Source organism: Mytilus galloprovincialis, chromosome 8 (assembly GCF_965363235.1).
Source record: "Mytilus galloprovincialis chromosome 8, xbMytGall1.hap1.1, whole genome shotgun sequence".
NCBI lineage: Eukaryota > Metazoa > Mollusca > Bivalvia > Mytilida > Mytilidae > Mytilus > Mytilus galloprovincialis.
In genome coordinates, this window is record NC_134845.1 from 61690255 (window position 1) to 61715455 (window position 25201).

The following is a 25201-nucleotide window of genomic DNA, read 5'->3' on the forward strand; positions in this document are numbered from 1 at the left end:
ACTCTGAAACTTAACATCTAAAATTTATAAAATTAAAAAGGGAACTTACGTCAATAGATATAAACAATTCACCAAAGTTTCATAAACACTGCTGAAATTAAGCATTTTTGAGTTATTGTCCGAAAACTGGAAAATCACCCCTTTTTACATAAATAAAACCCCATAACTCGGAAACTTAAAATCTAAAATTCATAAAAAACGAATGGGAGCTCACGTCAATAGATATTGACGATTCACCAAAGTTTCATGCGAATTAGAACATAAAATGTAAAATTTATAAAAATCGAAAGGGAGCTCATGTCAATAGAAAAAATAGATTCACCAAAGTTTCGTGCAAATTGGTGAAAGTGTTCTTGAGTTATTGTCCGAACACTGAAAAATCCCCCCTTTTTTCATAAATAAAACCCCAAAATTCAGAATTTTAAAATCTAAAATTGATAAAAATCGAAAGGGAGCTCATGTCAATAGATATTAACAATTCACGGACAGACGGACAACGGTATACCATAATACGTCCCACAAACGGGCGCATAAAAAAAAAACGATTCCTGTCAAAGTACATATGAACGCTGTAAAATTTTAGGATAAAATAGGCGGTAAATGAGATTTCGAATGACTGATAGTTCGATAACTTGTTTTAAGTTTTGCGTATTTAAATAACACAATCAAATGACAACGGGAGCATTGTTTTAAGACAATTTATAAATCATAAAGAAATGATAATTATTTGTGCCTTATTATATTGATGGATATTGATACTAGCGGTTGTCTTCTATTGATCTTTTCGGACCAGATCTTTCTGTAAAAGGTGATAATTGTCACACTTAACTGCTGATAAACCCCGTTGATCGGAGGAAGGGCGACATCTCATCGATGGAATGATATTATCTATCGATTTTGTTTGATTTCATTGGTAAATTGTGTGTCAATTATGACACGTGACTCACTGGTTCTTTGTTTGTAATTTTTAACTTTAACAAGAAAGTTTTTGCTGAGGACACTTCATGAAGCACATGGAGTTCAACATCTCGTGACAGGACTAACGGATAAGGAAAATATTCGTCAATAGATTAACGTTTATATAATTATGTGTGCAAACTAGCCGATTCTTTTAAAAAAAACATTCTCTCAAGATGTGTTTTGTGTCAAATATTATGTGGCAACTTTACTACAGATGAAGGAATATTTCTACACTATTTCAGAAACTTGGACTTTTTATAAAAACTTGATAAATCGCTCAATAACCTTCCGAATGCTACCGATTATAAATTTGTTACTATCTAGTATGTTTTGGCTTAATTTGTATATGTGTATTATTTCTACCAGTAACAAGAGACATATATATATAGTATATATATGTCTCTGCAGTAACATATAATACATATTGTAGTATATGTCTCTTTTAAAAAAAGTAAATTCTATGTTTTATAAACAGAGTGAATTATGACTCGTGCAATTCCAGAAGTTTCAAAGAGATACTCAAAGGAAACGATCGTGTTATGCTACGCGAATGAACCATCATAACTTCCCGAGAGTAGAAGATTTTGATGGATAAAGAAATTCACGCAGTACATCAAGAGATCAAGAACCGATTTTGTAGACCCGATTTTTTTTTATTAAAACGAAATTATTAAAATACATGTATAATAAATGATATTACCAATATGCCAAACTAATCCCAAAGCAGCTATATTTTTCATATAATAGCTTTACCAGTAAAGCTATGGCAATATTTGTCCATATAATATGCACCTTTCAAATATATCAGCAAACTAAAAGCAAATATAACTATTTACCATACATTTCTAGCTGTCTTAAATATCTTTCTTTATAATATCTTTGTATACATATTCAAAGTTTCATATGCCCAATATATTTACACATACATTTCTAGCTGTCTGAAATATCTTTCTTTATCATTTCTTTGCATATGTATACAAAGCTACATATGCCCAATATATTTACACATGTCATTGATATTATCATTTGGCCACATTTCTTAATCAAACAAATTGTCTGCAAATCTATGTATTTACCATACATTTAGGAATATGCTCAAAGGCTTTTGATATGTTCTGATTTGACATACATTTCAGCCGACTATAAAGACTAACAAAAATATTCCTTTACAATACATTTGACAGGTCTCTGCAGAATAAAGGAAATGATGCTTTACACCCCTCTATAAAGTTCTTGTTTTCAATTGGTTTACATACCAGGCAAATGTAGATGCACCTTACACTTTATAACCCCTATAAAATTATTTAAATGATGATGCTTTGCTACCTAGACAAAGAAACACATTTGCAGATGAATATACATCATAGAAAAATACATGACAAAGATTTCAATTTGCAGAGGTATACAAATACATAAGTTTGCGAAAGTTTTGAGATGGTTATAAATATATGCAAATTCTAAACTTTAAAATGGTTTGATTAGGTGTTAATATATTTTATAAACCGCGGTCTCTCATAACCGCCCATAGGAGGGTATAGCACAAGAAATGTTGATATTTACTACATGTAAAGACAAGATAAACTAAATGCAGCGGTTTATAAATATATGTAAATGTCGGTCTCTGAATACATTTACATAACATTTGCATACCTCTTCAAATCCGGGATTTCGTGTAGTGCTTATTCAAGTGCTTTTTTTGTAAAATAAAAGAAGGGTGTGTGACTTTAAAAATAAAATATGAGAAATTAGATTTTATAATATGCTTTCAGAAAATATAGAAAAAAAGAGTGTCACCTGAAACTTCTTGTCTAGGCTCCCAAAAAAATATTGTAATTCATTAATATTCTTTTATAAATTTTTACTACATTTTGTATATTAATTTAGAGTTATCTCCCCTTAATAAATGTTTCAAACAGAAATCAATACTTTGTTATTTTGCTTTATTTGAATAGACCTGTACAGTCTCACTGATTGCCAATCTGTCTCAAAATTTGCAGATTTAAGCCAAGAACTAGACTGATTGTGTACAGTGAGGACAGTCCAAGAGGGTGATTAATTAAAGCCTGTTTATTACTTTAAAATAGTCAAAGAAGTGCTGTAGAACTTATTTGTTTCTTTTTCTTACTACTGATTTTTTTTTGAATATAGGATTTTAGAAGAGTCACAGAAAAATGGAAGTAATGGATCCTTCACAGCCAGTATACAGAGACTGTTAGAGTCCTATCTTACGTATGCATTAATTATAGCAGTTCTTAGTAGCAGAATTTTAGTAACTTATTAATTATGAATAATCCATAATTTGCAAGATATAAAAAGATGTGGTATGAATGCCAATGAGACGGTACTCTCCATCGAAGTCACAATTTGTAAAAGTAAACCATTATAGGTCAAAGTAAGGTCTTCAACAGGTAGCCTTGGCTCACACAGAAGAAGTTTTAATAGCACTTTGTATTAGAAATCACATAATTTATGCATGATTTAATTTGTTTTTCAATGATTGCAAAATTTGCAATATTAAAATAATTCAGAAAATGAAAGACAAATTTTATCTTATGAGAAATGAGGCAATTATAATGAGATTATAAAAATCTTTCTTGTATATTTTTTCAGAAGTCCTGATTTCTTTTCTAATTTGAGTACATACAAGACAGACAATTTAAAACAGACATTAGAACTGTTGAATATGTCCTATCCTTACACTGATAGTAAGATGTTGAAGACATACTTCAAAGAATTATCTCAACGTAAAGTCATTCTTCCTGTTAAACGACAGACTTCATATTCGGGTAAGTTCTTATATAATATGCTTGTTTAATTGAGGCATTTAATTTGATAGTTAAGATAGCTACTTCACAAATTTTTAACTGCACCTTGAAATATATATTAAATCTATTAAATGATATATTCACTAGAAAAATGTTTATTATATAAGACTGACATATAATTTATTTTGATTTTGCAAACGATTACAAATAATTTGCATTACTACATGTAGTCCAAGTTCTTCCAATTGCAGCATAACTGCTAAAAATGCTCTACATTATGAGATCTGATCATTTTATTTTATACAAGCAGAGGCGAATCTAAGGTTTTTCCCGGGGCCAGGCTCCCCTTTTTATGTTGATACTTAATAAAAGGAAATAATTACAAGCATATATGCATTGAAGAGTTAATGCCCCCCTCCCCTCCCCTTTATCAAAATTTGTTGATTCCCATGGCCGCCACTGATGAGCTTAGGCCTTATCCTTAACAAAAAGAGAAATTTTGCTACCAAATGTGTTACTGAAAGAAGCTACAAAATGTATTTTTGATAAAGTAACTTTTTGATATATTATAATATTAGATTATTAAGTCCAAATTGCTTATACTAGTTTTTTTATCAATATATATATACTTTTGTCTCTAAATAGCTATTTTAGCTCAACTTAATCAATTTAATCATGATTATGACATCAAAGTGACATTATTTCAAATATTTTACATATTTCTCTTTCTTAAAATAAAGATTAAGCATGGTGATAAATTATTTACATAAAATTGTAGGAGAAAATGAACAAAAGTATTTGGAGTTATTTCCCTTCCTCAATATAAGGGAGATAACTGCATTTGTTTATAAACAACAAGTCAGCATGGCTTCAGGTGTGGATATTATTTTACTTGATAATAAGTACAAGAACAATTTCCCTATGAAGTTTTCATTCAATGTGATGATTTCATGATGAGGGTAGTCATGTTAGTAAAACACACTATATCTTAAAAACAGTCAATAGACATTTTTTGAGAACTATAAACATATTTATAATTTGAATGATATTTACTATTTGTGATTTTAGTAATTTAAAACATGTAGGTGAAGATTGATCCAGGATTTTATACTTCATAAAGCATTTGGAGTGGAACTTGTAATATGTCTGTGTGTTTATCGTAAATGAAACCCTATAAGGGTGGGGAGGAGGGGGGGGGGCAAATTTTTCCTACCATAATCCATTTCTAGAATGTTAATTTTTTTTCTGAAAATTTAAGGATTTTTAATTTATTGTTATTTGGGATTTCTAGATGCAGATCCTGGATCTTCAAAAGCATTTTTGAGTGATATATTTGTATTACAATTCCAAGAGATAATGACTCTTCTCAATTTTAAAGGGCTAGTACAAATCTGGAAATTTTTTCTTTTCTTTTCACAGAGGAACTATTACATTATAATAGTGGAACTAGTTATGATACACTTGTCTCTGCTTAAAAAGCTTTGAATTTAAACTGTTTTATATAATTGTATAATTAGTAATTAGTTTCCAATAGTTAAACTGAGCACAAAAAAAAGGATTATCTGAATTTATGATATGCAAGACAATAAAAATTGTTATTTAACATGTTTAATAAGTTACACAACAGTGACTTTGACAATGACACAAGTCAACCTAGCTAACACCAAAAGATATTCACTTTTTATTTTACTGAGTTAGGAAATATTTCAAGTTAAAGTAGGACCTGGAATTTAGGTTGTGGACCTTTCAGTTTAGAGTGTCAAAGGTCCTGGACCTTCCAGTCAGTCAGAGGTTACTACTTGTACAAGTTATTTTTATTTACTTGAAGAAGTAAAAAAAAATATACACATATAAGAAAATAAATAATGTTTGAATAATCTCCCCTTAATTTTCTCAAAAATTTACTTGTATTATAAGTAAATTTTTCTTACAATCCCACAAAAGTCCTCAAGTTTTGAGATGTAAATTCATGGCTTTAATGATTTTTCCCAGGTTTGCTCAATTTTTTTTAATTAGAGTTCAATGTTTCATCTCATTAATTCAACAAAGACAAATGAAAGAAACTAATTGTGCAAAGATCTTAAGTATTTGTGCAAGGCCTTCAAAAAATGCTACTTGGGGGCTTGTAAATCAGCAGTGTTCTGAAGATAACAGACAAATGGGATTTTCATTGTCCATGAAATTACACTAAATGATTAGTTAAGACATCTGCAAAGGGCAGATAATTTAAAATTTTATTAGAGCAAAGAAATCATAAGAATTCAATAAAAGACGATAGGATGACTTTTTTACTTCTGCAATTAAAAAAATCTGAGTGTCTAAGGGACATAACTCGGCCAATATTTTTTTTTACCTATACAAGTAAATAAATCACTTGTATAAGTATCCTACAAATTTACTTATGTAAGTATATTAATATTACTTCTTCAGGTTATTAAAAATAACTTGTTCAAGAAGTACCCCTGACTGCCAGTACGAAATGTAAATTTGAACCCCTGATAAAAAAAACCCAAAAAAACCATGAGTGTTTCAGGGATCTCCATGGATGAAAATTGAACGATGGAGGAACTTTCACCATCACAAACCGTGTCGATGCCGTACAGTGTAGAGCGATCAAAAGTAATTCATCCCTCCACATTAGAATTGGTGAACATGCTAATGCATTGCTTATTTAAATTATATTTATTTGAATTTTCATTATAAATAGAAGTATAAATATTTTCAATAATTGCTGTTTGTAACCATTCAAAGGCCAAGCCTTCATGGTCCCCCCCTTTTAGTCGAGAATGACAAAAAGCTGTCATGAAGGTCCCCATATATATAGTTTTCTTGCTATTTTTGGTAATTGTTATGGGGGGTTAAAAATCATGTGTCTGATGTGGAGCTTATTTTTCACGGACACTGTCAAATTCAATAGTCATGACCCCATTACCGGTGTCATATGGTATTTTGAACCCCATGGTAAATTGACCCCGGGGTCAAAATACCGCTATGGTAAATTGAACCCCCCCCATGGTAAATTGAACCCCCCCTGTATGGAAAATTGAACCCCCATGGTAAATTGAACCCCCTTGTTTTTTTCATCCTAGATGAATATTAGAACATTTTACATTATTCTAAAGCTTATCATAGATTAAAAAATCATTCATACAAGAAGGGGAGGTACATTTTCCATGCTTATTTAAAAGAAATATCTTTGCTTGGTATAAGTGCTCTGAAGTCTTTACCAACAAAATGTCATTCAAAATACTTATTGACACATTATAACTAGACCATATGTAGCTTGAATGCTTTAATTATTTGTAATTATAACATATGTATATATATATATATAAGGGCAGTTTTGATTTTCCATGTTAAAAAAAGGGGGAGGGGGTCAAATTACCATGGCAAAGTAAAATTTTAAAAATATCTTTTCCAGCAAGTTAAATACATACAAACTACTTATTGGTGAATTCTAACTACATAAAACAGTTAGAATTGCCAGATTTTTGGAAATTAAAGGCCTAGAGTAGGGGGTTCAGTATACCGCAGGGGGGTCAAAATACCATGGCAAAAGTAAAATTTTCAAAATATCTTTTCCAGCAAGTTAAATACATACAAACTACTTATTGGTGAATTCTAACTACATAAAACAGTTAGAATTGCCAGATTTTTGGAAATTAAAGGCCTAGAGTAGGGGGTTCAGTATACCGCAGGGGGGTCAAAATACCATGGCAAAAGTAAAATTTTCAAAATATCTTTTCCAGCAAGTTAAATACATACAAACTACTTATTTGTGTATTCTAACTACATAAAAGAGTTTGAACTGCCAGAATTTCTGAAATTAAAGGCCTGGAGTAGGGGGTTCAATATACTGCAGGGGGGTCAAAATACCATGGCAAAGTAAAATTTTCAAAATAACTTTTCCAGCAAGTTTAATACATACAAACTGCTTATTTGTGTATTCTAACTATATAAAAAAGTTAGAATTGCCAGAATTTTTTTAATTAAAGGTCTAGAGTAAGGGGTTCAATATACCGCAGGGGGGTCAAAATACCATGGCAAAGTAAAATTTTCAAAATATCTTTTCCATCAAGTTTATTACATACAAACTACTTGTTGGTGTATATTAACTACATATAAGAGTTAAAATTGCCAGAATTTTTTGAATTGTCTAGAGTAAGGGGTTCAATATATCGCAGGGGGTCAAAATACCATGGCAAAGTTAAATTTTCAAAATATCTTTTCCAGCAAGTTAAATACATACAAACTACTTATTGGTGTATTCTTACTACCTAAAAGAGTAAGAATTGCCAGATTTTTGGAAATTAAAGGTCTAGAGTAGGGGGTACAATATACTGCAGGGGGGTCAAAATACCATGGCAAAGTAAAATTTTAAAAATATCTTTTCCAACAAGTTTAATACATACAAACTACTTATTGGTGTATTTTAAATACATAAAAGAGTTAGAATTGCCAGAATTTCTGAAATTAAAGGCCTAGAGTAGGGGGTTCAATATACTGCAGGGGGGACAAAATACCATGGCAAAGTAAAATTTTCAAAATAACTTTTCCAGCAAGTTTAATACATACAAACTGCTTATTTGTGTATTATTACTATATAAAAAAGTTAGAATTGCCAGAATTTTTTTAATTAAAGGTCTAGAGTAAGGGGTTCAATATACCGCAGGGGAGTCAAAATACCATGGACCATGGCAAAGTAAAATTTTCAAAATATCTTCCATCAAGTTTAATACATACAAACTACTTGTTGGTGTAATATTAACTACATATAAGAGTTAAAATTGCCAGAATTTTTTGAATTGTGTAGAGTAAGGGGTTCAATATATCGCAGGGGGTCAAAATACTATGGCAAAGTAAAATTTCAAAATATCTTTTCCAGCAAGTTAAATACATACAAACTACTTATTGGTGTATTCTAACTACATAAAAGAGTTCGAATTGCCAGAATTTCTGAAATTTAAGGCCTAGAGTAGGGGGTTCAATATACTGCAGGGGGGTCAAAATACCATGGCGAAGTAAAATTTTCAAAATAACTTTTCCAGCAAGTTTAATACATACAAACTGCTTATTTGTGTATTATTACTATATAAAAAAGTTAGAATTGCCAGAATTTTTTTAATTAAAGGTCTAGAGTAAAGGGTTCAATATACCGCAGGGGAGTCAAAATACCATGGACCATGGCAAAGTAAAATTTTCAAAATATTTTCCATCAAGTTTAATACATACAAACTACTTGTTGGTGTATATTAACTACATATAAGAGTTAAAATTGCCAGAATTTTTTGAATTGTGTAGAGTAAGGGGTTCAATATATCGCAGGGGGTCAAAATACTATGGCAAAGTAAAATTTCAAAATATCTTTTCCAGCAAGTTAAATACATACAAACTACTTATTGGTGTATTCTAACTACATAAAAGAGTTCGAATTGCCAGAATTTCTGAAATTTAAGGCCTAGAGTAGGGGGTTCAATAAACCGCAGGGGGGTTAAAATACCATGGCAAAGTAAAATTTTCAAAATAACTTTTCCAGCAAGTTTAATACATACAAACTGCTTATTTGTGTATTCTAACTACATAAAAAAGTTAGAAATGCCAGAACTTTTTAAATTAAAGGTCTAGAGTAAGGGGTTCAATATACCGCAGGGGGGTCAAAATTTTCAAAATATCTTTTCCATCAAAGTTAATACATACAAACTACTAGTGTGTGTATATTAACTACATATAAGAGTTAAAATTGCCAGATTTTTTTGAATTGTCTATAGTAAGGGGTTCAATATATCGCAGGGGGTCAAAATACCATGGCTAAGTAAAATTTCAAAATATCTTTTCCAGCAAGTTTAATAAATACATCTACTTATTGGTGTATTCTAACTACATAAAAGAGTTCAAATTGCCAGAATTTCTGAAATTAAAGGCCTGGAGTAGGGGGTTCAATATACCGCAAGGGGTAAAAAATACCATGGCAAAGTAAAATTTTCAAAATATCTTTTTCAGCAAGTTTAATACATACAAACTACTTATTGGTGTATTCTAACTACATAAAAGAGTTCAAATTGCCAGAATTTCTGAAATTAAAGGCCTAGAGTAGGGGGTTCAATATACCGCAGGGGGTCAAAATACCATGGCAAAGTTAAATTTTCAAAATATCTTTTCCAGTTTATTAAATACATACAAACTACTTATTGGTGTATTCTAACTACATAAAAAAGTTAGAATTGCCAGAATTTCTGAAATTAAAGGCTTAGAGTAGGGGGTTCAATATACCCGAGGGGGGTCCAAATACCATGGCAAAGTAAAATTATCAAAATAACTTTTCCAGCAAGTTGAATACATACAAACTGCTTATTGGTGTATTCTAACTACATAAAAAAAGTTAGAATTGCCAGAATTTTTTAAATTAAAGGTCTAGAGTAACGGGTTTAATATACTGCAGGGGGTCAAAATACCATGGCAAAGTAAGATTTTCAAATATCTTTTCCAACAAGTTTAATACATACTTCGCCATGGTATTTTGACCCCCCTGTGGTATATTGAACCCCCTACTATAGACCTTGAATTTAAAAAATTCAAGCTATTTTAACTCCTTAACATAGTAATAATACTCCAATAAGTAGTTTGTATGTATTGAACATGATGGAAAAGATGTTTTGAACATTTTACTTTGCCATGGTATTTTGACCCCCCTACCATGGTATATTGAAACCCCTACTATATAATAGACCTTAAATTTTTTTAAATTCTAGCAATTCTAACTTTTAACATTGTAATAATACTTCAATAAGTAGTTTGTATGTATTTAATAACTAGAAAAGATATTTTTAAAATTTTACTTAGCCATGGTATTTTGACCCCCCTGCGGTATATTGAACCCCCTACTATAGACCTTGAATTTCAAAAATTCAAGCTATTCTAACTCTTTAACATAGTTATAATACTCCAATAAGTAGTTTGTATGTATTTAATAAACTGGAAAAGATATTTTGAAAATTTTACTTAGCCATGGTATTTTGACCCCCCTGCGGTATATTGAACCCCCTACTATAGACCTTGAATTTCAAAAATTCAAGCTATTCTAACTCTTTAACATAGTTATAATACTCCAGTAAGTAGTTTGTATGTATTTAATATACTGAAAAAGATATTTTGAAAATTTTACTTAGCCATGGTATTTTGACCCCCCTGCGGTATATTGAACCCCCTACTATAGACCTTGAATTTCAAAAATTCAAGCTATTCTAACTCCTTGACATAGTTATAATACTTCAATAAGTAGTTTGTATGTATTTAATAAACTGGAAAAGATATTTTGAAAATTTTACTTAGCCATGGTATTTTGACCCCCCTGCGGTATATTGAACCCCCTACTATAGACCTTGAATTTCAAAAATTCAAGCTATTCTAACTCTTTAACATAGTTATAATACTCCAATAAGTAGTTTGTATGTATTTAATAAACTGGAAAAGATATTTTGAAAATTTTACTTAGCCATGGTATTTTGACCCCCCTGCGGTATATTGAACCCCCTACTATAGACCTTGAATTTCAAAAATTCAAGCTATTCTACCTCCTTAACATAGTTATAATACTCTAATAAGTAGTTTGTATGTATTTAATATACTAGAAATGATATTTTGAAAATTTTACTTAGCCATGGTATTTTGACCCCCCTGCGGTATATTGAACCCCCTACTATAGACCTTGAATTTAAAAAATTCAAGCTATTCTAACTCCTTAACAAAGTTACAATACTCCAGTAAGTAGTTTGTATGTATTTAATATACTGAAAAAGATATTTTGAAAATTTTACTTAGCCATGGTATTTTGACCCCCCTGCGGTATATTGAACCCCCTACTATAGACCTTGAATTTCAAAAATTCAAGCTATTCTAACTCCTTAACATAGTTATAATACTTCAATAAGTAGTTTGTATGTATTTAATAAACTGGAAAAGATATTTTGAAAATTTTACTTAGCCATGGTATTTTGACCCCCCTGCGGTATATTGAACCCCCTACTATAGACCTTGAATTTCAAAAATTCAAGCTATTCTAACTCTTTAACATAGTTATAATACTCCAATAAGTAGTTTGTATGTATTTAATAAACTGGAAAAGATATTTTGAAAATTTTACTTAGCCATGGTATTTTGACCCCCCTGCGGTATATTGAACCCCCTACTATAGACCTTGAATTTCAAAAATTCAAGCTATTCCAACTCCTTAACATAGTTATAATACTTCAATAAGTAGTTTGTATGTATTTAATAAACTGGAAAAGATATTTTGAAAATTTTACTTAGCCATGGTATTTTGACCCCCCTGCGGTATATTGAACCCCCTACTATAGACCTTGAATTTCCAAAATTTAAGCTATTCTAACTCTTTAACATAGTTATAATACTCCAATAAGTAGTTTGTATGTATTTAATATACTGAAAAAAGATATTTTGAAAATTTTACTTAGCCATGGTATTTTGACCCCCCCTGCGGTATATTGAACCCCCTACTATAGACCTTGAATTTCAAAAATTCAAGCTATTCTAACTCCTTAACATAGTTATAATACTTCAATAAGTAGTTTGTATGTATTTAATAAACTGGAAAAGATATTTTGAAAATTTTACTTAGCCATGGTATTTTGACCCCCTGCGGTATATTGAACCCCCTACTATAGACCTTGAATTTCAAAAATTCAAGCTATTCGAACTCCTTAACATAGTTATAATACTCCAATAAGTAGTTTGTATGTATTTAATATACTGAAAAAGATATTTTGAAAATTTTACTTAGCCATGGTATTTTGACCCCCCTGCGGTATATTGAACCCCCTACTATAGACTTTGAATTTCAAAAATTCAAGCTATTCTAACTCTTTAACATAGTTATAATACTCCAATAAGTAGTTTGTATGTATTTAATATACTGAAAAAGATATTTTGAAAATTTTACTTAGCCATGGTATTTTGACCCCCCTGCGGTATATTGAACCCCCTACTATAGACTTTGAATTTCAAAAATTCAAGCTATTCTAACTCTTTAACATAGTTATAATACTCCAATAAGTAGTTTGTATGTATTTAATAAACTGGAAAAGATATTTTGAAAATTTTACTTAGCCATGGTATTTTGACCCCCCTGCGGTATATTGAACCCCCTACTATAGACCTTGAATTTCAAAAATTCAAGCTATTCCAACTCCTTAACATAGATTTAATACTTCAATAAGTAGTTTGTATGTATTTAATAAACTGGAAAAGATATTTTGAAAATTTTACTTAGCCATGGTATTTTGACCCCCCTGCGGTATATTGAACCCCTACTATAGACCTTGAATTTCAAAAATTCAAGCTTTTCTAACTCCTTAACATAGTTATAATACTCTAATAAGTAGTTTGTATGTATTTAATATACTGGAAAAGATATTTTGAAAATTTTACTTAGCCATGGTATTTTGACCCCCCTGCGGTATATTGAACCCCCTACTATAGACCTTGAATTTCAAAAATTCAAGCTATTCTAACTCTTTAACATAGTTATAATACTCCAATAAGTAGTTTGTATGTATTTAATATACTGAAAAAGATATTTTGAAAATGTTACTTAGCCATGGTATTTTGACCCCCCTGCGGTATATTGAACCCCCTACTATAGACCTTGAATTTCAAAAATTCAAGCTATTCTAACTCCTTAACATAGTTATAATACTTCAATAAGTAGTTTGTATGTATTTAATAAACTGGAAAACATATTTTGAAAATTTTACTTAGCCATGGTATTTTGACCCCCCTGCGGTATATTGAACCCCCTACTATAGACTTTGAATTTCAAAAATTCAAGCTATTCTAACTCTTTAACATAGTTATAATACTCCAATAAGTAGTTTGTATGTATTTAATAAACTGGAAAAGATATTTTGAAAATTTTACTTAGCCATGGTATTTTGACCCCCCTGCGGTATATTGAACCCCCTACTATAGACTTTGAATTTCAAAAATTCAAGCTATTCTAACTCTTTAACATAGTTATAATACTCCAATAAGTAGTTTGTATGTATTTAATAAACTGGAAAAGATATTTTGAAAATTTTACTTAGCCATGGTATTTTGACCCCCCTGCGGTATATTGAACCCCCTACTATAGACCTTGAATTTCAAAAATTCAAGCTATTCCAACTCCTTAACATAGATTTAATACTTCAATAAGTAGTTTGTATGTATTTAATAAACTGGAAAAGATATTTTGAAAATTTTACTTAGCCATGGTATTTTGACCCCCCTGCGGTATATTGAACCCCTACTATAGACCTTTAATTTCAAAAATTCAAGCTTTTCTAACTCCTTAACATAGTTATAATACTCTAATAAGTAGTTTGTATGTATTTAATATACTGGAAAAGATATTTTGAAAATTTTACTTAGCCATGGTATTTTGACCCCCCTGCGGTATATTGAACCCCCTACTATAGACCTTGAATTTCAAAAATTCAAGCTATTCTAACTCTTTAACATAGTTATAATACTCCAATAAGTAGTTTGTATGTATTTAATATACTGAAAAAGATATTTTGAAAATTTTACTTAGCCATGGTATTTTGACCCCCCTGCGGTATATTGAACCCCCTACTATAGACCTTGAATTTCAAAAATTCAAGCTATTCTAACTCCTTAACATAGTTATAATACTCCAATAAGTAGTTTGTATGTATTTAATAAACTGGAAAACATATTTTGAAAATTTTACTTAGCCATGGTATTTTGACCCCCCTGCGGTATATTGAACCCCCTACTATAGACCTTGAATTTCAAAAATTCAAGCTATTCTAACTCTTTAACATAGTTATAATACTCCAATAAGTAGTTTGTATGTATTTAATAAACTGGAAAAGATATTTTGAAAATTTTACTTAGCCATGGTATTTTGACCCCCCTGCGGTATATTGAACCCCCTACTATAGACTTTGAATTTCAAAAATTCAAGCTATTCTAACTCTTTAACATAGTTATAATACTCCAATAAGTAGTTTGTATGTATTTAATAAACTGGAAAAGATATTTTGAAAATTTTACTTAGCCATGGTATTTTGACCCCCCTGCGGTATATTGAACCCCCTACAATAGACCTTGAATTTCAAAAATTCAAGCTGCTATTCTAACTCTTTAACATAGTTATAATACTCCAATAAGTAGTTTGTATGTATTTAATATACTGAAAAAGATATTTTGAAAATTTTACTTAGCCATGGTATTTTGACCCCCCTGCGGTATATTGAACCCCCTACTATAGACTTTGAATTTCAAAAATTCCAGCTATTCTAACTCTTTAACATAGTTATAATACTCCAATAAGTAGTTTGTATGTATTTAATATACTGAAAAAGATATTTTGAAAATTTTACTTAGCCATGGTATTTTGACCCCCCTGCGGTATATTGAACCCCCTACTATAGACTTTGAATTTCAAAAATTCAAGCTATTCTAACTCTTTAACATAGTTATAATACTCCAATAAGTAGTTTGTATGTATTTAATAAACTGGAAAAGATATTTTGAAAATTTTACTTAGCCATGGTATTTTGACCCCCCTGCGGTATATTGAACCCCCTACTATAGACTTTGAATTTCAAAAATTCAAGCTATTCTAACTCCTTAACATAGTTATAATACTCCAATAAGTGGTTTGTATGTGTTAAACATGCTGGAAAAGATATTTTGAAAATTTTGCTTAGCCATGGTATTTTGACCCCCCTGCGGTATATTGAACCCCCTACAATAGACCTTGAATTTCAAAAATTCAAGCTGCTATTCTAACTCTTTAACATAGTTATAATACTCCAATAAGTAGTTTGTATGTATTTAATATACTGAAAAAGATATTTTGAAAATTTTACTTAGCCATGGTATTTTGACCCCCCTGCGGTATATTGAACCCCCTACTATAGACTTTGAATTTCAAAAATTCCAGCTATTCTAACTCTTTAACATAGTTATAATACTCCAATAAGTAGTTTGTATGTATTTAATATACTGAAAAAGATATTTTGAAAATTTTACTTAGCCATGGTATTTTGACCCCCCTGCGGTATATTGAACCCCCTACTATAGACTTTGAATTTCAAAAATTCAAGCTATTCTAACTCTTTAACATAGTTATAATACTCCAATAAGTAGTTTGTATGTATTTAATAAACTGGAAAAGATATTTTGAAAATTTTACTTAGCCATGGTATTTTGACCCCCCTGCGGTATATTGAACCCCCTACTATAGACCTTGAATTTCAAAAATTCAAGCTATTCTAACTCCTTAACATAGTTATAATACTCCAATAAGTGGTTTGTATGTGTTAAACATGCTGGAAAAGATATTTTGAAAATTTTGCTTAGCCATGGTATTTTGACCCCCCTGCGGTATATTGAACCCCCTACTTAAAACCACAAATTAAAAAAAATGATAGCCAATAAATTGTAAATTAGATTATCTGCAATACTATTTATCAAAAACAGGGGGGTTCAATATACCGCAGGGGGGTTCAAAATACCATGTGTGAAAAATGACCCCGGGGTCAAAATACCATGCGGTATAATGACCCCGGGGTCATTTTACCGCATGGTATTTTGACCCCGGGTTCACTTTTTAGGGGGTTCAAAATACCATATGACACCGGTATGGCTGATTGTAGCAACAAAAAAACGATTTGTACCGGTTGTGTAAAAGGTTAAAGAGATTTGTAAAGCAAACGTTGACAAATGAAAAGGTTTTTAATGACTTTATCTAGCAAATTGATGCTATGCAACATGCATATTTCGAGTCTGAATAGAAACCCGATATGTGGATGTATCAATTTGATTGTAAACTACGAAATGAATTCGGAATTACGATACAATATTTCTTTACAGGAAATATTATTTCTTTACAGGAAATATTAAGTTTTAACTTTTTAACTTTTAAAGTAATTCTATATTATCGTTTCAATACAGCAGTACTTTAGTTATTTGCAATGAAATAATAATTACTGATTTACGTCTTATTTCGTACTTCTTGAAAAAGGGGGATGCTGATTGCGTAAGTCAAAATAAAAGCATGTGTTCGACTTGTTAAACTGTTTTCTTTGAAACTGGATTATTATTTTATTTATTTAATCTAAATTATCATAAGCATTTGCGGAAACTTAGTTGAATAATTCGACAAATGAATCGTCTATCTTCAGATAGTATTCTCCTGTCTGGTTTGATGATCTATCTGTACAAGCTCAGGTACAAGTGATTAGCGATCTTAATCCGGATATATCCCTCAGGCGTTAGAACTGTATTGGATTATAATATGAACAAAGCCTGAGGGTTATGCAATTACATGCATTTGATTATAATTGCTAAAAAAATGGTGTTGGGCTATAAAAACGATAACAATTTTGAACGATGAAGAAGACAATTTAACGATGGCGCTGGTCATTTGATGATGGCGCAAGACATTTGAATGATGGCGGCATCGTTAAACAGGCCATGGAGATCCCTAGTGTTTCCTATTTCCCTACTTTCCCTTTATTGCCTACATTTTTGTCTGGTGGTGATGGAATTTACATAACAGATTCAACTGAAAACTGTATCATAGATCTGCCTTATGATTGACATTTATCGTGGACATGGTGGATACAATTTTCATAGATTGTGGAGAAAATATGTTTTCCTAGATATTTGATTTCAAATTGTTTTCCCCAAGTCTCCATACTAGCCTTTTGACAATTTGTAATTTGTTGAACATTGAATTCCTGTTAACCTAGTATACCCATGAAATCATTGAAAATTAATATCTCTCAAATGTTGATGAATCGTGCAGAAGATGTTATCATGGTTTATTTTGGTTATTTGTTTCCTTGTAGTTCTAAATAGATCTATCGATCCCCTAGTCTTCTTAATTAATGATAAAACAGAAAAAATGTGGGTTGTAATACGTAAATGGGGGTGAATATGATATTTTTTCGGACGTAGTCGGTATAGTTTCCGTTTCTGCCCTTTGAACTTAAGGACGCTTAACTATGGCAACAGAATACGCATGCTCGAAAATCCTTTCTGTGATTGGACAAAATGCTGTCATGGTGGGTGATTTGGTTGTGTTTGAAAAAACGTCTCGTTAATTATATCGTGATGGAAAGCAAGTGAAAAACTATAAATATTTGAACTAGATTTTACAAAGATTTATATTTTCATTAAAATAATTGTTTCTCCAATAGCTCTTTGCATCCGTGACAGCTGTTTTTTCGGGACAATTATATGATTTTCAATGTAAACTTTGTTGTACGAAAGGTTCATGACTTTTAGAACGCACCTACCCATGTGAGATTTCCGCGGGGTTTTGGTGAATGTAAACAGAAAGATACGAGGACCGAGAATACTGAACACCAGCAGAGAAAACGTTATTTAAATGGTATCTTTGTGCTTCTGAAGGTTATCTAAATGATAGTTTTAAACATATACTCAAATTTAAATACGTCGTATATCTTTTTTAAAGATAGTTCTTGTTTTTAAATAATATTATATAGAACTTTAGTAAATACTTTACAAATGTCTTATTTTTTTTTATTAGAGAACAGAAAATTGGAAGGAAAGATTGCCATAGTAACTGGAGCTTCTAGTGGTATTGGTCGAGCCATTGCTGTAGCGTTATGTCAGGCTGGAGCTAAAGTAGCATTAGCAGCAAGAAGGATGGAGAGATTAGAGGAGATAAATAGAGAGATAACTGATCAGGAAGGAATTTGTATATGTGTCAAAACTGATGTCACGAAGAGGGAAGATGTAGGTACTTCAAAAATAGAAATTCCCAGTTTTAAATTTATTTATTTAGTGAATAGATATTATGATCTTAATTGAACCTCTATTTATATTTGATTTTCAAGGAAAATTACTATGAGTCACAAAAAAAATTAATGAAAATAAATTACCATGAAATCAATCTGACCATGACAGGAAAAACCAGGAAATTTTAACCCTAAAAAAAATGTTTCTTATTATCTTATAGGAAATTTCTACAGTACATATATATCAAAAGAGATACAGGGCATTATATATATGTCAATGAGACAGCATCATGGATATAAAAAGACATCTATTATGTCTATACTATAGTCAAAACAGCTAGTCTTCAACAAAATACATCTATTTAAAGTAGTGTTGTCAACGGTTAACCGGTTAACTGGTTAATCAGTCGAACAACCAAATACCGAATACCAAAAACGCTAACCGGTTAACCAGACTTTTTTCAATTTCGATAGATTTGATATAAATTTGTGTTGAAAATCAAATCATTAAATAGTTATGTTTTATTTTAAAATTGTCGTTGTTGTAATTAGTTTGTCCAGTATATTGATTGCTTTCGTTAATCCTAAAAACATAAAATTAATTAGCGTTCGGGGCAGGATCTGTAAGAAACATAATTAGTAAACATGTTTTTTTAACAGTAACTTTAAATCAGTAGTGAGATTTAATTTTGCTAATTACTTCATTATTTCGTTTTCGATCTAATATTGTGTAAACCTACATTTAAATGTGCAACTTCCGTAGTGCAAGGGTTAGTCTTACTTTAAATTAAAAAATTGTGAAATACAAACCAATGTGAATGTACTCAATGTATACATGAAAGTATGAGTAACATACTTAAAGAAAAAAGCAAACAGTGAAGAAACAGGTCGTACAGCATGTACAATGACCTATAGTTGTTAATTTCTGTGTCATTTTGGTCTCTTGTGAAGAATTGTCTCATTGGCAATCATACCACATCTTCTTTTTTATAATTAATCATTTCAAATTGAAACACACCCCATTATTTTCGGAGGCAACAAGAGAAAAGGAAAGAATAATCGGTTTCAGACATATGACATATTCAATTCTACGAGATTAAGATTTTTTTGTTGATTTTTTAATCTGAAGTTGGTACAAACGCTATAGTTGATACGGTGTATTTGATTATTAAAAGTCAAACTTCGCCAGGAATCCTCACAGACAAGCCTTATAATGTTAAAGGAAAAACTTCAATTCTTAAAGCGTATTTATGACTTTGATGAAAGGTTGTCAAATTGACACTCATACCACATCTTATATCTATGTGTAGGGTTCTATTGATAAGGCTTTCAAACACCAACTTAAATTACCGGTTAACCGGTTAATCGGTCGAACGATTATCCGAGTAACCGGTTAGGAAAAAGTGTAAGATTTGACAACACTAATTTAAACAATAAGTCAAGCTCTTAATTGGAATTTAGACTAATTATTTTATACATGTAATTGAAAATGAAAAAATTCATAGAACAAATTCTGATATAATTATTGAATCTATAAGATTTGTGATTTCTTTAGTTTGTTAGTTGTTTCTTTTTTTCTACTAGGGTCATAATTTTCTGCAATATTTCAGGTCAAAGAACTAGTGAAGCATACAGAATCAGTATTTGGTCCTATAGATATCCTTGTTAACAATGCTGGCGTGATGTACTATACTATGATGAAGAATTTACATGAAGATGAATGGGAGAGACAGATTGACCTTAATTGTAAAGTAAATACAAAGTTGCTGTGTAAAGTTTTTGTGTAGTCTATGTGTAATCTGTATACTGACTAATTTCACAACTTTCACGAGAAGAAAACGCCAATATAAATCTGTGCAAATATGTAAGAAGAAATAAGGCGATGTGGTATGAGTGGCAATGAGACAAAACTTCATCCAAATTGAAATGTGTAAAAATAAAAAAAATTATATGTCCAAGTACGGTATTTAACACAGACCCTTGGCTCACACTGAACAGCAAGCTATAATGGGCCCCAAAAATGAATAGCGTAAAACTATTCAAACAGGAAAACCAACATTCTAATCTATATAAAAAAACTCTATCAAGCAACTATTTTTGTGTGTAGAAAAATAAAACGAACATAAGTCATTGTATAAATGAAACACTTATTTTCAACTTATGAGTTAGAACATCCCTTAGTTTGGTACTTTTTGCCTCTCTTTTAGATATTTTCTTATTCAAATACATCAAGTTAATCTGAAAATTACAAAATTAATTTTGTCGCGAAATGGCCTGCACACAAAATTTAGTTACTGGCAAAATAAGTTAGTGTGCAGTATGTTGAGTTTATAGTTTTGATAGACAAACAAAAACAGTATATGAACAGCCAAAAAAACATAAAAAAAAGAACTCTGACTTTTTTGTTTTTTATCTCAAAGTCAAGGAGCTCTCAATGCACTGTAGTTAATTCAATATCACAGCACTTAGTTTGAGAAATTCTTATAGTAGAACTTATTTTGTTTATAAGAGGAGAGACTGTAAGTATTAAGAGGGCAATCAAAATAATAAAAAAAAGAATACATGAGAACACTTTTTAGAAAAAAAAACCAACAGTTGACAAAATAATACACTGATGTTGCCCATGACAAACCCCACCAATTTCTTTAGGAAATCTCACATGCTCCTAGAGAATCATCAGTTCCGGTTCCACATTTCATACCCACTGTGTTACTTCTGATAGAATAAACTACTGAGTCATACAAGGCTGTTATGCATTTTATCTATCAATACATATTTATTGTAAAATTTATTAAGAAAAAGGTCACTTTGCCTTGTACTTTATACAATTTGAATTTTATTTAATAAATATTCCTGACTTATTGAATCTTTTTACATCAATACACAATGTTTCGTCTATCAGGAAAGAGTTGCTTTTGATTTTGATGATTTTAAAATTTATTAATTTATTAAAGAAAAAGAATCTTGATTTTTATTTTTAGGGATTGACCAATTGTATTGGAGGTGTTCTTGATGGAATGTTAAAACGAGGCTCTGGACATATAGTGAATATGTCTTCTGATGCAGGAAGAAAGGTAAAAGGTTACTGAACATATGTTTTATAATGAATGGGGTTATCATAGGGTCATTCAACAAACACCAATTTATGAATTATAACAAATGGGGTTTAAATATAAATGTCTGGGTTACTAAATGGTTCAAAAAGTTCATCATGGAATAATTAACCACATTCTCATGCCCTAAAAATAATCGTTAATATCATTTGGCATTATTTTTTACCGTTAGTCATCATGAAGGTTCCCCCATTACAACCCTCATTAGTGAGCTTAGGTTATAGTCCACTTGTTATGCCCCATTTATGGGCATTATGTTTTCTGGTCTGTGCGTTTGTTACTCTAGTTGTCTTCAGGTTAAAGTTTTTGGTGAAAGTTGTTTTTGATGAATTTGAAGTCCAATCAACTTGAAACTTAGTATACATGTTCCTTATAATATGATCTTTCTGATTTTAATGCCAAATAAGAGTTTTTACCCCATTTTCATGGTCCACTGAACATAGAAAATGATAATTTTAGGGACACATTCTTGTTTTTATTGTTTTGAATAAGTTTCAAAAGGTTGATGAACTAGGCATTGGTTAAGGTTCTTTGTGTTTCATTGGTTATAATGGTATAATGTTTTTGACCCATTCCTCTGTCTGTCTGTCAGTCCTGGGGTTTTTTTCATCGCATTTCCTCTCAAACCAAACAACAGAATTTCACAAAACCATTTTAGATAATAAGGACATAATATGTAGATGTGCATATCGACAGGAAATTACGATTCAATATTTTTTCTAGGAGTTATGCCCCTTTGAACTTATTTGCTTTAATGTACTACTGCAACAGTTTGTCATCTCAACTCCTCTGAAACCACACAACAGAATTTCACAAAACCTTTTTAGATAATAAGGACATAATATGTAGATGTGAATATCGACAGGAAATTACAATTAAATATTTTTTCTAGGAGTTATGCCCCTTTGAACTTATTTGCTTAAATGTACTACTGCAACAGTTTGTCATCGCAACTCCTCTGAAACCACACAACAGAATTTCACAAAACCTTTTTAGATAATAAGGACATAATATGTAGATGTGAATATCGACAGGAAATTACAATTAAATTTTTTTTCTAGGAGTTGCGCCCTTTTGAACTTATTTGCTTTAATGTACTACTGCAACAGTTTGTCATCGCAACTCCTCTGAAACCACACAACAGAATTTCATGAAACCTTTTTAGATAATAAGGACATAATATTTAGATGTGAATATCGACAGGAAATTACGATTCATTTTTTTTCCAGGAGTTATTCCCCTTTAAATTTATTTGCTTTAATGTACTGCTGCAACAGTTCGTTATCGCAACTCCTCTCAATTTTTTTTCTTATAACAATTTTGTTTTCTTACACTTATTTCATTTCTCCAATGACAATGTGGGGAGGTGGGTTGTGTGAGCACGCTCACTAAGGTTCTTTAATTTAGTGAAATAACATTTCTAGAGATAACTAAAACACACACATAATGCATTGTATTTGGTGAAACAAGCAAAAAACATGTCATAAGTATCTTGATAATACTTCAAATAAACATTTTCCTTAAAAAAAAATATATATCATTTGTGCAATAATGTTGTTAAAATTAGTAGTCAGGATAAGATTTTCATTTTGTATTTTAAAGTTTTGGCACTCAGAGAAGCTAAAACATACTGTGGATCCATTAGTATTCGTTGGATATAAATTTTCGTGGATTTCATAGGTGAATTTGAATCATAAATTCAAAGGAATTACAAATTTTCTATAGGCAGAGATCTGCAAAACCACAAAATCAAATATCCATGAAAACGAAAGTTTTCTTCAATTCAGGAAAATTGGTACCCACTTAAAATAAATGAATTTTTTGGGTTGTGGAGTCGTGAATTAATTTCTGCTTCATAGGACTGAAACAATTATAAAAGAAAGGTGTTTGATTTAAAAAGACTATTCCCATTATCCAATAAATGTTTCTTTCCATTTTGCAGGGTTTTCCAGGACTAGCAGTATATTCTGGTACCAAGTTTTATGTGGAGGGATTATCTCAAGCTCTTAGACAAGAAGTATGTGGGTCTGGTGTCAGGGTAACATGTATACAACCAGGAGATGTTAAAACAGAACTAATATCTCACTCTACAGATAAAGAGGTAATATTTCGTAAAAAAAAAAGAGTAGTATTTAAATTGTATTCCTGTCTGCTAAGATATGTCGCATTGGTTTTTATGCCCCACCTATGATAGTAGAGGGGCATTAAGTTTTCTGGTCTGTGGGTCCGTTCGTTCTTCCATACGTCCGTTCGTCAGTCTGTCCCGCTTCAGGTTAAAGTGTTTGGTCAAGGTAATTTTTGATGAAGTTGAGGTCCAATCAACTTGAAAGTTATTAACTATGTTCCCCATGATATGATCTTTCTAATTTGAAAGCCAAATTAAAGTTTTGACCCCAATTTCACGGTCCACTGCACATGGAAAATGATAGTGCGAGAGGGGCATCTGTGTACTAAGGACACATTCATGTTTATCTTTTAATTCACCCAATCTATTTACTTCTGTTTTATTGGTAAACCTTTAGTTATGCCCTATTTATTATGTGTTTATTATGCCCCATTTATGCGCATTATGTTTTTTGGTCTGTGTCCGTTCTTCTGTCCATTTGCCCGTTCCTCCATCTATCTGTCCCACTTCAGGTTAAAGTTGTTGTTAAAGGTAGTTTTTAATGAAATTGCAGTCCAATCAATTTTAAACTTAGAAAACATATATCCTATTGTATGATCTTTCTTATTTTAATGCCAAATTAGAGTTTTGACCCGAATTGCACAGTACACTGAACATATAAAATTATAGTGCTTGTGGGGCATCTGTGCACTATGGACACAATCTTGTTTTTTCATTAAGGGCATACGATACAGTTTTGATCCCGTATTTACATTTTGATAAAAATTTCCATATAGACTATTTTTTACCTGATATAATCAAATATGTTATAAAAAATATACCTCCATGTGCTACTTTTTGAGTAAAATAAGGTCGAAATTTTGTATATTTGCTCAAAATTCGGATTTGTGGCCGTATTTTCCCTTTCGAAAGAAATGTATAACTTTTTTGTTTTGAAAGATAAACACAAATTGTTTTTTGTGAAATAATTTGTAATTTTTGTATTTTATAAGTATCCTAAAAATTTATAACATTTTTTATTCAGAAATTACTCATATTTATCAAATGTTCATGAATGTAGAAAAAAACGTCATTTTTTGCTATATATTTATCCAATTTAAAAAAATTGCACTATTTACGTTTTCATGAAAATTGGCACAAGTAATCTTGTTGTGTAATCAAACCAAATGGCTTTTTAAAAAAGAGGGGTCCATGAACTCGTTTTCAAGTTAAATAAGTTTGAATGATAAAAATCAGTCAAAAACTGAATCTTTTCCCAATAAGCCATAGTTTGACTTCGCGAAAATAACAATTTACGTTAGCAACATCATTACCTTTCCTGTAACTGTATCGTATGCCCTTAAGTTTCCATTTTGCATGAGTTCTGGCTTGAACTTTAAATAAAAACTCCAATTTAGATCAGAAGACAGGATAGGAGACTAAGCTTGATACCAATTAACCATA

The 25201-nt window shown here is 30.8% G+C and overlaps 1 protein-coding gene across 1 annotated transcript in view; it reads left to right on the plus strand.

The window, feature by feature from the left end:
• Positions 1–25201, plus strand: part of LOC143042341 (uncharacterized) — a 69023-nt gene that overhangs the window by 41115 nt on the left and 2707 nt on the right. Inside the window, exons 20-25 of the mRNA XM_076214620.1 lie at positions 3109–3189; positions 3571–3746; positions 18310–18518; positions 20131–20271; positions 21502–21594; positions 23576–23734. Of these exons, the coding sequence (XP_076070735.1) occupies positions 3109–3189; positions 3571–3746; positions 18310–18518; positions 20131–20271; positions 21502–21594; positions 23576–23734 (859 nt within the window). The remainder of the gene's footprint in view (positions 1–3108; positions 3190–3570; positions 3747–18309; positions 18519–20130; positions 20272–21501; positions 21595–23575; positions 23735–25201) is intronic.